The 13,238-nt window shown below is 34.0% G+C and overlaps 1 protein-coding gene across 1 annotated transcript in view; it reads left to right on the plus strand.

Moving 5' to 3' along the window:
* DCDC1 (doublecortin domain containing 1) overlaps positions 1-13,238 on the plus strand; it is a 333,033-nt gene that overhangs the window by 13,360 nt on the left and 306,435 nt on the right. The window contains exon 3 of the mRNA XM_054699296.1: positions 2,045-2,215. Coding sequence (XP_054555271.1) covers positions 2,052-2,215 — 164 coding nt within the window. The 5' untranslated portion in view covers positions 2,045-2,051. The remainder of the gene's footprint in view (positions 1-2,044; positions 2,216-13,238) is intronic.

Genomic DNA, 13,238 nt, shown 5'->3' on the forward strand with positions numbered 1-13,238 from the left:
GTGTTAAATTATGGTAACTCACTCAGTGACTGATCCACACTAAAGGAATTATGAGCCCCTGTCTCTCATCTCTAGAATGGGCTCTTCCTAGGCAAACCCAGGAAAACTGAATCCCATTTTACCTGTAGAGATGAATAGAAGGGAATTTGTTTCATTACTGTCTCAGTTAAATTCTCTTCATACTTAAAGCTGAGGTCAGAGGTACCTCTTGTCTTGAAAGGCTACCTTAAGGTATTTTTTCCTCATATGCTCTCTAAAAGGATTTTGAAAAGTATATACTGTTTTTCACGTTTTAAGTTCACATTTAAATTTTCAATTTTAAGTTTAAATAGTTGGAAAAGATTATTTCTGGTATACAATATGTTTACATTTTAAAATAAAACAACGGGCTACCAAGTATAATTTTATGCTAATGAGTTAGATAATATAGAAGAAACGGACAATTTCTTAGAATCATCCACTCTTTTCAGGCTGAATCAGAAGAAATAGAAAATCTGAATAAAACTATCATACATAAGGGAATTAAAACAGTAATCAGAAACCTCCCCAGAAGCAAAAGCCAGCAACAGGCAGTTTCATTAGTGAGTTTTACCAAACCATCAAAGATTGCCTAATAACTTTCCTCCTCAAACTCTTCCAAAAAATTGAGGAAGAGGGAATCCTTCAAAACATATTTTATGGGGCCAGTTTTATTCTCATACCAAAACCAGACAAGGTCTATAAACACACACACACACACACCCTGCCCCACACACAACAAACTATATATCAGTATCCCTCATAAACAAATATTTAAAACTCAACAAAATCAACAATATATTAAAAAGATTATGCACCATGACCAAGTGGGAGTTATTCCAGGAATACAAGGATGGTTCAACATAAGCATATCAGTCAATGTAATTCACATCAACAAAAGGAAAGATGAAAATCATATAATCATGTCATTAGAGGCAGAGACCATTTGAGAAAAGTCAATACCCCTTTATGTAAAAATTCTCAATAAATAGATAGGCCAAATATGACAAACCCACAGCAAACATCAAACTCATTGGTGGAAAAAAAGGTAACTTTTCCTCTAAGATCAGGTATAAGAAAAGATGTCAACTCATACTGCGACTATTACACATAGTATTGGAAATCCTCACCAGAGCAACTAGACAAGAGAAAGATACAAAAGAAACCCAAATTTGAAAAGAGAAGACTTCACTAAAAAAACTATTAAAAGCAACAAATCAGTAAAGCGGTGGGTTATCAAATCAATGTCCAAAAAAATCTGTCACGTTTCTACATGCAAAAAATTAACTAGAAAAGGAATAAATAAAAAAAATCCCACTTAAAAATCACATCAAAGCAAAGTCCTTAGGAATAAACTTGACACAGATCAGGCATTATTAAAAGAAATAGAAGACATAAATAATATGAAAAGATATTCCATGTTCATGGATTAGAAGAATTAGTGTTATTAAAATGAACATCTTACTTTAAGTAAAACACAGACTTAATGGAATCCCTATCAAAAGGTCTATGGAATTTTTCATGGAAGTAGAATAAACTTTACTGAAATTTGTGTGAAACCACAAAAGACCCCAAAGAGCCAAAGTGATCCTGAGGGAAAAAAAAATGGCAGATATTACACACCCAGACTTCAACCTATATTATAAGGTGTGTTCCCAAAGAGGATGGAATGAAAGACAGAAAAACAAACCATTGGCATGTTCTTTTCAGCAACATATTCCTCATGTGCGTTTGTGTGTATGATAAATGATTTTCTAACAAACTGCAAGAATTAAAATACTTTACAACAAATTATAATTTTTTCTTTTTTAAGTAGGATTATACTAAAGAATTAGATTCATAATTTTGTCTTCATTTAGGCTCTCATCTCTGCTCATTTCTATTGAGATTTCACATTTAGTAACTGCCGCAAGGTCCAGAACATGTAGAAGTAAATTGTGATTAATGTCCAGCCTCAATTTATAACTGTAAATGTTGCCTATTACCAGGATTTTGCACTTTAAATATTATTCTTTTTCATTCTTAGTTGAAAAATGGCAAAAATAGAAACCGAAGATCACAGAGTATCACTTTCTCAATCTTCTTTATCACCCTTGATGAAAGCTACAGAGATATCACAGCAAAGCAACACTGAAGACACTTTAAATGGATGTATGATGGATCCAATTTACAAATATAATTCAAGTGACTTAATGAGGTAAGAATATTCTCTCAGTAGCTTAAACTGAATTCTGAAGAAAGTAAAAATGCTTCTAGATAGTTGTCCATGTAAATGTTCATTATTTAATGAAGATATCAATAATACTGTGGAGATATGCTGGGCTATGAAGGTTGTTTAGCCTGAGTCTTCAATTTTTTCTATTTCAAAGGAAGAAAAAAAGATGGATGATGCAATAAACATAAATTATCCCTTGGTTCTGGATAGGTAGCATAATGTTAATTGTAAATGTGGCAAGACAGATAATCTTTGCTATAACCCTCATTTTATCTGTTTATTTCTCAAAACAACACTGGGAGGAATGTAAGACAGATAATATTTTAATCATTTCCATTTTACCTATGAGGAAACAAATACCTAGAGAAGTTAATTAGCTTGACTAAGATCACACAGCTGGTAAGTAGAGAAAGCGTGGTTTGATCTCTAATGGATCTAACTCCATAGCCAGAACCCTAAAACAACTGTATTCCACAGTGCTTTTCAGAAGCATTAAAAAAGAGGAACATGTATTTTTCCTGTACCTTTTTTCTATTAGAAAGTGAAAGAGGGCCTCCCTGGTGGCCCAAGGAATTAAGCAACACACTATGACGCAATCCGCAGCCTCTGCAGCACAAGTTCATCCCTTGCCAGCCAGAGAGAAACCCACATGGCAAAGCAGACCTCTCCTGTCTCGCCCACGTCAGTCTGCCTTTTCTGTTCCCTACTCTGTCTCTGGTGAATCCTGTCACCCCCCCAAGTCTCTGGCCTGTATCCCAGCTCTTGTATGCATAAATAAATAAATCTTAAAAAAATAATAAACAAATAAAAAGTGAAAGAACTAAAAAGTATCTTTCAGGTTTTGATAAACTACTGATAAACTATTGGCTGGCTAAATGTGATGCCATAGTTTTTATAATAAAATATGGAGACTATAAAGGCATAAAAGGTAATATTCATAAATTTGGGATGAGGTTAATCTCCATATAAAAATGCCAGGCCATATCTGTTTCTGACATAGTTTGAGTGAGAGTGTGTGTGTGTGTGTGTGTGTTTGTGTGTGTGAGAGAGAGAGAGACTAAGTTTAAATGAAAGTGAAATGTAGACTTCCATCTAATCTCTGTTTTGCATTATTTCTCTGAACTCCGAATGTATATTAGCCATCTGTGAGATTATTTACACAGTGTACTTGCTATATGACTAGATATTTTCTTAGAAAATCGTTACATTTTAGTTATATTGCAGAGGCATGAGTTACTTATACAATTCTTCCCAATAAGACGGTGGGAAAGATTATCTAAATAAAATTTTAAGTATTCCTTTGTACAAGTGCCAATTACAATGTAATGTATATTTGCATGTTTTTATTACCTTTTAAATTTATTTTTACCAGTTTTCCTTTTGACGGTGATACTAAATTCATTTTTTATTTCACCTATTTTGTTCATTTTAGATACTTCATTTTTTTCCCATTAGAGTTAATTGTACTTTCATTTGATTGTTTCTTTCTGTTTTTGTTTTTTTTTCTCTAATTTTCTTACTTTGATTCTGAGTCTCTAAGTCTGGCTTCATTAGTCCTTTTAAAAATATGTCAGTCAGTCTTTTCATGTGACACTTTCCTGTAACCTTTTTAAAAATATATTTCAGTGTGCTTCTTTTATTTCTTTGTCTGACTCCTAACTTGTTTTCTGTGACAATTCCCTGTGCCATCTTCTTGATTATGATGTACCTAGAAAATGAAGTAAGCCTTTTCTTGGCAATTGACTGGCAAAACACAATGTCCATGAAAATGAAGTAAATGATGAATTTCAAGAAAATGAGTTTCAACATGAAAGGGATGAAGTTCATAAAGGCTAATGGTGATCTAATATTCACTGAAATTGGTATGAGTATCAGAAAGAGGCAATTTTCTGTAAGAGTAAAGACATTTTCCACCTAACTGAAGTTAAAACTTCTATACTTTCATTCTTGTTTTTCTTACCTTTCTCCCACCATTTTGGAATCTTTTTATATGAATTACTAAAATATTATCTATTTGTTGACCCTTATATCATGGAGACAGCTCTTTTCTAATCACAAAATATGCCCACGTATATTAAATCCATTCATTGCAACAATACTTATTACTTCATGTTCCTCTTATTATCTGAGGCTAATTTACTCTTTAATATATTTACATTATTCGCTGTTCTTTTTTCTTAAGTATATTTCTCTGCTATTCTCTATGCTACATTTGTTTGTAAAAGAGTGAAAACTGTTGTGCCAGAATCCTTCCCCCAACAGAAAAACTATCCACTAACAGTGTAATGATTTTAACATATTGTGCCAGGAAGTCTGATTCTTCTATTTTATAACTCCCCAACTGGAGGTCAGATGACTGGAAAAGAAGTAGTCACAAGAAGTGACTACTTGGGAAATAAGCACAAAAGAAATCTTTTCCTACCCAGCTGTAGTCTGATGAATTCCTAGGTGATCTGGAACAGGACACCAGCCTTTGCAAGATGACTGGCAGACGCTATTATTTATTGGTAATAGGTATCCTGGGAAATTCTGCCATGTTTATAATGGTACCTCTGAATGCTAAGTGAAAGATTGCTAAATTACAGTTACATTTTAAACTTAAGAAAATCTAATCAATCTCTCTTTTTATCCCACATATAATATGTATTGTTTTAATTTTTTTCTAACCGATGATCCTCTAAGATTATAATTTCATGATTTTTATAATAGAAACTTATAGTATATTTTAAAATCTTGTCAACAGCTGACTGTGTTACCACTCTTGTAGTTTAATCCTGAGGAGGCAAATTTGTTAAATGAGGATTTAAATCAGTTTTAAAAGTTAATTAACAGGGCCTCCCCTGGTGGCGCAGCGGTTGAGTGCTGGGCTGCGAAGCTGCCCGCAGCCTCTGCAGCGCCAGTTCGATCCCCAGCCCCTGGCGAGGGTACCACTTGGCGCGACAGATCTCTCCTGCCGCATCCGCTGCTCCCCTCAGCAGTGTATTTCTTTGTCAGTCTGCCTGTTCTGCTCTCCCCTCTGACTCTGGTGAATTCTCTCACCCTCCTGCGCTTCTGACTGTACCCAGTGCTTGTATAATAAATAAATAAATCTTTAAAAAAAGTTAATTAACAACAATTTTTTTCTTAAAGATTATCTGGATTTTGCTTTTTCTCGGACAAGTCTTGTTTTTAAGGAGACTAATGGCACCTTATCAAGTCATTTGCCTTTTTAATGATATTTTAGTTATCTTCAATCTCTTTAGTTGGAATGAAATACAAACATTTGGTTATATAACCTTTTCTAAGAACACTTTAAGTTTAGTAATTTCATTATTCTCAAGATGATCTCTGTTTCCTTGTACCATGGGACGGGCAATGGAAAAGAGTGAGGGGGAGACGGCAATACTGAAGGAAATGAGGGAATACCTTCACTGTTTTTGACTTCTGTTATCCAACAAATTATTTTCCTATCTCGTAATCTTTTAAGAGCTTTCCTTCAAGCTTTAAAAAAATCTCTACAGAGCTAAATTTTAAAAATATTTCCTTTTAATGGTTAAAAGACTAGACTACTGTTTCTTTTTGAAAATTTAAATTTCCTGGAAAAGATGTATGTGATATTTATAATCTCCCTCAATTTTAGATTTAAGATGTGCCTTATTTTTATTCCTTTGTACTTTTGCATAGCACAAGTATTCTTTTTCTTCCCTTTGGGTGGAATGATTTATGACTTCAGTCCTATCCTGAAATCTTAGAAATTGTTCTTCTTATTCAGAATATTCTTTATTTACAAAGGCAAACAAGTTCAATTTAACAAACATTGAATATCTCTTATAGTGTGTGTGTGTTTGTATTTTTGAATACATGGTTATTATATAGTCATTGAGTTGTAAGTAAAAATTTGACATTATCTGTTGTAAAATAACTTGAAATTGTTCTGCAATTGGAATACCCTTACCAAATTAGACATATTTTCTTATGGTGCTGGAAATAAAATTTTGGAGAATCATTCACTTTTTATTATCATCACCTTTATAATTCAGTTTTTATGATGTTTACATCACATTTCATTAGAAAATCTAGCAATTGTAGAAGGCTATTTATATCTTCATTGGTTATTCATTTCATCAACTTGGAGAAAAGGAATGATAAAGTTTAATGAATTCTTCATGCTTTGTGTACTCCAGAGATTTTATAAAGTTTATATTCATCAAACATATTTGGGATTATTTCTTTTATTGGTTGCATTTCAGTAAACTGGTAATTATTATTTAATGTATTTACGGTCACTTTCCTTTGTGTTTACATTTTCTTACATGAATTTATTCTAATTAGAGTTTAATTACCATTAAAGTGGTCATGGGATAAAGATAAGTTTCACAAATGAAAATATTTTAAAAAATCCTCAATTTTTTTTTAAGATTTATGTATTTAAGCATACAAGACCTGGGGTGTAGGCCAGTGGTGTGGGGGATGAGAGAAATCACCAGAGATAGAGAGGAGAGCAGAACAGGCAGATCTACTGAAATACACTGCTGAGGGGAGCAGTGGGCAAGACAGGAGAGGTCTGCCGTGTCATGTGGATTAGCTCCTGGCCAGGGATTGAACTTGTGCTGCAGTGGATGTGAATGGCTTCATAGTGCTGAGACTTAACCCCTTGTGCCACCAGGGAGGCCCAAATCCTCTATTCTTTATGAAGGTTTTAATTGCCGTAAGAATATAAAGATGAGACATGATGCTTGTCAACTATATAATATAAATAAATAATTGAGATGAAAATGGTTGACTTCATTTAGCAGAGACTACTAAATAATGAGGGATTAAAGAGTGGTTGTTATTTTTGATGTACTTCATTGTATATTATAAGTAATTGCTATCCATAAAAATTCTATGGCTTCCATGTAAGAAAAAGAGACAATTTGACAGGCAATACTGGTATGAAACAACAGCAAGTACAAATTCTTGGCAACTGTCATTATCCTGCTGTTGAATTCTCATCTAAACTGTGTGGTAACTTAGACCTGCATGTTTGTTATTGAACCATGATCTGTCAAAGTAGCCACACTTCCTACTTATGAATAGAATTATACCATATGCAGATTTCTGCCATAGAAATCTAAACTTAACAAGGTTACTTTGTGTTTTGAAAAGGAGGGATATAAAAAGTTCATGTCATTTTATGCTTTATGCTGAAATTTCTGGTTAAATATTTCTCATTAACTAAAAGATATTAGTTTATGTTTTAAACATTATAAAAGTAATTCATGATTGGTAAAGATTTTGAATAAAACTAAGAGTAGCGCAAACATAATTTAGATTATTTTTTTTAAAGATTTATTTATTTATTTATACAAGCACTGGGTACAGTCAGAAGCGCGGGAGGGTGAGAGAATTCACCAGAACCAGAGCGGGGAGCAGAGCAGGCAGAAGGACCGAAGTACACTGCTGAGGGGAGCAGCGGGCGGCAGGAGAGGTCTGTGCGCCATGTGGGACCCTCCTCCAGTGGCTGGGGAGCAGCTGGGGATGGAACTGGCACTGCAGAGGCCACGGGCAGCTTCACAACTCAGTGCTCAACTGCTGCGCCACCGGGGAGGCCCCATAATTTAGATTATTAATGTCCAGTACATTTAATGTGGTTTTCTCTATGTAGGTAGTAGAAAACTGATTGTTTCTACTATGAATAGAAAATAACAAAAAACTCAATTGAAAATGACTTTTTAAATGAGGAACATTCATCATCTCACACAACAAGAACTGCATAGCAGGGTTAAATTCAGTGGTTCAAGAGTGTTATCAGAGTCTGACTCTATATCTTTTACTCTGTCATCCTCAGAATATTAGCTAGTTCCTTTTGCATGACACCTGCTGCTGCATGTCAAAAGATTCATCATGTATTCATTCAATAATCTCCAACTGAAGATGGATGTTTGATAACTTATCTCTTTTTAATTAGGGTAACAATCCTGTCCCAGAGGACTTCTGTCTCTTTTGCTGTTTACTTAACTGCAACTTTCCTGCAAGGGAAAAGGGCATGTAAGAAGGATGAATCCTTGAATATAATTGAGGCTTTTTATCTAAGGGAAAAAACTGGGAAAATAAGTGTTAGATAAATAATCAACATTACCCACATTACTTGGCTTTGACTTTTTTATATTTTATTTGTTAAATTGTGTTTGTTTCTTTTCAGCAGCATTTTTGTGGCACATTTTTAAAATAGTATCTTAAAATTAAGGTAACATTGTTTTGCAGCACTGTATATGATTCAGAAATATAGGACCCCACTTCTTCGGGTGTATGATGCCATACCACATCCATCATCAAGGCACCCAGTCTTCCACCGTAGTCCGTTGGCATGATATCATAATTACCAAACAGTAATTCTTGCATATCAAACTCCAATTGAGAGCCTCTGTCACTGTAAAAGATATAAAATAACTACCTTACCCTTGCAGAGTGGTATTTTAGAAAATCATCTGAAATAATATCAATCACAAAGCAAACATCTCTCAAGTATCAAAACAATACAACCAGAAGGAATGATTTAGAATAAAGAATGGCTAGAATCTTGTGGGGTTAACTCCTCCCATGTGTTTTCTCACTTGAACAGCTTTGTGGAGTCTTTCTCTGTGTTTCTAACCCCTGAATTTCTTCCTCACAGTAACCAGAACTTTTCCTTCATACTACTAAACACAGTCAGTAATTAGAAATTTATGTATGTGACTATCTGGTTAATGTTTGTCTCTTCCACTAAGAATTATTGCATTATGGAAGGGGCTCTAGAAAACATAAGCAAATGAGTTCAGAATCATTTATTAAAAACATATTGAAAGATGTGCAGTAATGGTTATAGATTGGTTTAGTGAATACCTTGGCAAAAAGGTATACAGGTAAGAACTGTGGAAGACAATGTATTGCAGTTAAAGACAAAGGATATTACAGGTAGGCAATAGCAACACTAATTAGTAGAAGTCTTTAGATATGAGATCGACAAGTATCACTTCAGGAGTTTTCCTCAAATTGCTAAGATTTACTAATGCTATTAAAGCAGAAAATGAGAAGAAAAATTGCTCCTGTCAAAACTAGAGTCATACCCTTAAATCTTATCATGGTCTATTTATCTTATTTTTCTGTACTTCTCCCTGAGTATATTTTCTTATACTTCTACACTTCAAATCTTTATTTTGTTTTTGCTTTGTGAAGCAAAAATTGTAAATTAGATTTAATGAAAATCTCAGAAATTAAAGCATATTTACATACTAGCTTGGGATATAAAGGAGTTTCAAAATTCTATAATGTATAAGACCTATCCCTGATAATACTGTTGATTGTAATATGAAGCCAAGTGTAGACAAGGTATATAGTACTATTGGAGAAAACCAGAAAAGCTTAATCTTTTGATTTACCTTCCATTTACAGTCATTTTATTATCGGTAGAAATTTGTTGAAAAGATTCATTTATCTAATGTTTTATAGTTTCTAATTAACTGATTTTGGCATATTTTACTTTATCTCCCCCTAAACACATGCAATTCTTAAATATTTACATATTTCATATAGATATAGACACCCATAACTATATTTCCTCTTGTCCTTTATATGACCTAATTTCTAAAGAATTATTCAAATTGCTAAGATAGACCTGATACTGATAATAAACTAATTCAGAAATGTAGTTTTTAAAAAAGAAAATACTAGAACACACATTCAAGTTAATCCATTTTTCCTTCCCTCTTTAAAATATCCAATTTAGGAAGTAATTTGTTCTCAAAATATTTTTTCTTAAAGTTTCTCTTTGGATTTGCCATCAGAATCTGTTGTATAATTTGTCTAAATTTCCTCAGTATTGAATAATGAGAAAATTTAAATTTAAGTAATCCCATTTCCAGAAAATAGAATATTTGGATCTTATTATTATGATGGGGTTAAAATTATCATGTTGGTATTTTTTTGCATCAAAGAGCACCATCCTACCATGTAACCTGTATGTCTTCGGGCCAACATTGACAGCCAACTACTGGGCCAACTAGTCCAAAGACTGGGCTTACAATCACAATGATATATTCTTATGTTTCTTTCTGATTAGATGTGTGACTAATATTAAAATAAGCAGAAAATCAGAATAGTCTGTGAGTAGTAGATAGGCTATGTAGTGTAAAAGACTTCTGGTAGTGATTTAAATTGTGTAATGTCCTTTAGTGTTTTCTCAATCTATATATAGTGTCTCTACTTATCTCAGTATTAGTATACTAATAAAAGTCTTGCAAGGTCCCTGCCTAATGTTTTTCAGTTTTGGGAGATATTAAAGAGCCCACCTTACCTTGTCTCCTCTGAACATCATTCTACTGCCTCATCCATAGCTTTTGGAACATTAATGTGTATTTTTTCATCCACAGGTTTGCAGTGTCTTGTATCACTTAGCTTGAAGGTTCTATCCACATGGGTATCTGGTACTGGATATAATGAAATTAGTTTTTGGGGAAATGAATGTGAATCATAAAGACAGAATCACAAAGACAGTATCATAAAGGCAATCATATTCCACAGTAGCGTGGAATAGCAATGTGGAAATACGTTAAGGGAAGTTGTTAGTAGAAGCCATGAGAAGTGAGGAGGTTAGAGGAAGCTTTGGCCATAATGATGTAGGAAGAGGAAGCAGGAAACCACAGAAGGAGAGATGAATTTGCGGAGTCAAAACACATAGCAGTCTCTTAGCATTGTTATGAAATCATTGCATATCCTGGAGAGCAGTGAATGAGTTTGTGATTTTCTTTGTGCTCTGCTGGAGTGCTTTTATTTCCTTGGCTTTCTCTATATCCTGGTAATAAGTTCTATCACCTGAAATTCAAATGTATGTTTGTTCCCCACAAGCTGAACTACCCTAGCATCTTTAGTTCCAATATTATTTTAATTTAAAGAGTTTGTTTAATTCCCATGTGAGACAAGTTAGCTTTACCATGTTCTGTGACTGTCCTTTCACACATCTAATAGCTAGGAAACACATCATTTGTTGTAAGAAGAATATAAGAACTAGTACATACTGGTCATCAAAGTTTATGAAATAAAGCCAGAAACACAATTCAATCTTTTTTACCATTTACCAGGCAAATCTCACATAATTTATTGTCTTAATCCTATCAGAATCATTGGAGTTGGGGGAGGGAAAGGGAGAGAGTTTCCCAAAAGGATTCAGTGCTGTTGCCAGAAAACAAAAGATACATCGGTAAAAACAAAGAGCAACCCCTGCTTAGTTAGGTTGGGAAAGGCAATATATACTTGATAAAATATTACATTCTAGTGAAATCTATAAAGGCCATATATAGCAACCTAGGAAAATGGCTTAAAACTTAAATTAAAAAGACAAAGTAAAGGCCATAACAAGAACCAGAAAGGCAGATTAGAGAACAAGGTTGGGTGGGCCCCATCAAAAGAATTAGAAAGGCAGATTAGCAAGCAAGGTCTGGTGGGCTCCATAAAAAAAAAAAAAAAAGAAAAAAAAACAATGTATTAAATTGAAGGTACATGATTGAAACTTTGAAATATGGAAAGATAATGACCTTTCACTTTGTGGTGGTAGTATATGGATTATTGCATAAAGTTATATTTGTCAAATATTTGACAATAAACAAAATGTATTCATTAAAAAAAGAAACTGCATTCTGCATTTAAATAAATAATTCCTTTTTGTCTTTACATGAGAATTTGTTCCCTAAGTAACTATTTATGGAACTGTTTATGAGATTTGCATATCTTTCCTTCTGGCTGTTCACTGCCCTTCCTCCAGGTGGATGAACGTGGTGACCATTTACAGCTCCATTGCTGTTGCTGCAGAAGCACTGCCACCGTGACATGAATACTGTCACATACCACAGCCCTCAAATTCTGAGTAGCTCAGATGTTCTGTAGGGAAGTCCACATTTACAAAATCTAAAGTCTAGTGATCTATTCAAGACACTGTTTGCCACTGTTTTGAACCTGGGTAGAGCCTCAGATTGTAGAAATGGCCACTCTTCTCCCCAGTGCTGTCTGTGCTCAGTGGAAGGCTGGCTTGCATAGAAACAAGTGATGATAACAATAATAACAAACTGCATTTGCTGGGATCTCAGTATTTTACCTCCTGGGTCAGCACGTGCACGTGCACACACACACACACACACACACAGTCTTCCCTGTAGCATGTGACTACCTTTCCCTCTTTCAGAGGAAACAGGCATTTTATGCAAGTTTTACACATTTGTGAAATGAGAAGGGCAGGCTAGACGATATAATTTTGATTATAATGACATTTGAAAAAAACTTAGGGAAGGTATTGTCTGTGCCAAGCTTACTGTACTAAGCTTACATTATTTTATAATTGGGAACTAGCTAATTGGAAAGAGATAGATTTGCTTTGTATAAAAATAGTCCCAGGTCCAGTAATACATGGATACTGACTCTTCTTTATACCTAATGATCACATAGCTCAACATTCTCAAATATGTTAAAACTTCTTTCACTTTATTATACCAATAAATAGTTCATTTAAATACTACTCCAGCTTTATAGAAGGTAGGGTGACCAATAGTCCTGGTTTGTGTGAGATGGTAGGACTTCTCAGGAGGAGTGACTTTAAATACCAAAGCTAGGTCAGTCCTGAGCAAACTAATATGAGTCATTTACCCTAATCCCACCTCTGCTGTTAAGCCCTTACCAACTTTATTCGAGTCACACTAAGTTTACCTTCAATGAATTCTTTTTGTATTTAAAATTTATACCTACTCAATGAATTAAAATGTTTACTTACATTATTTCAAGCATTACACAAGCTTTCTTCTTTAAAAAGTAGAACAGTTAAGTTTAATGGTTTTATTTTAGGATAGGCTTGTTTCAATTTTCCATTCTGTTTACTTACTATGTGAGTTTGAGCAAGTTAATTAGCCTCTCTGAGGCTTAGTATCTTAAATCTGTAAAATGGGATAAAAAGAGTTGTTTTTTCCCCCCACTTCCCAGGAGTATTGTAAGGATTAAACAAGGTAAAGACTAAGTGTATAGT

The sequence above is a fragment of the Talpa occidentalis genome, unplaced genomic scaffold (genome assembly GCF_014898055.3).
Source record: "Talpa occidentalis isolate TD23 unplaced genomic scaffold, MPIMG_talOcc4v2.1 talOcc4.3, whole genome shotgun sequence".
In the NCBI taxonomy this organism is placed as follows: Eukaryota; Metazoa; Chordata; class Mammalia; order Eulipotyphla; family Talpidae; genus Talpa; species Talpa occidentalis.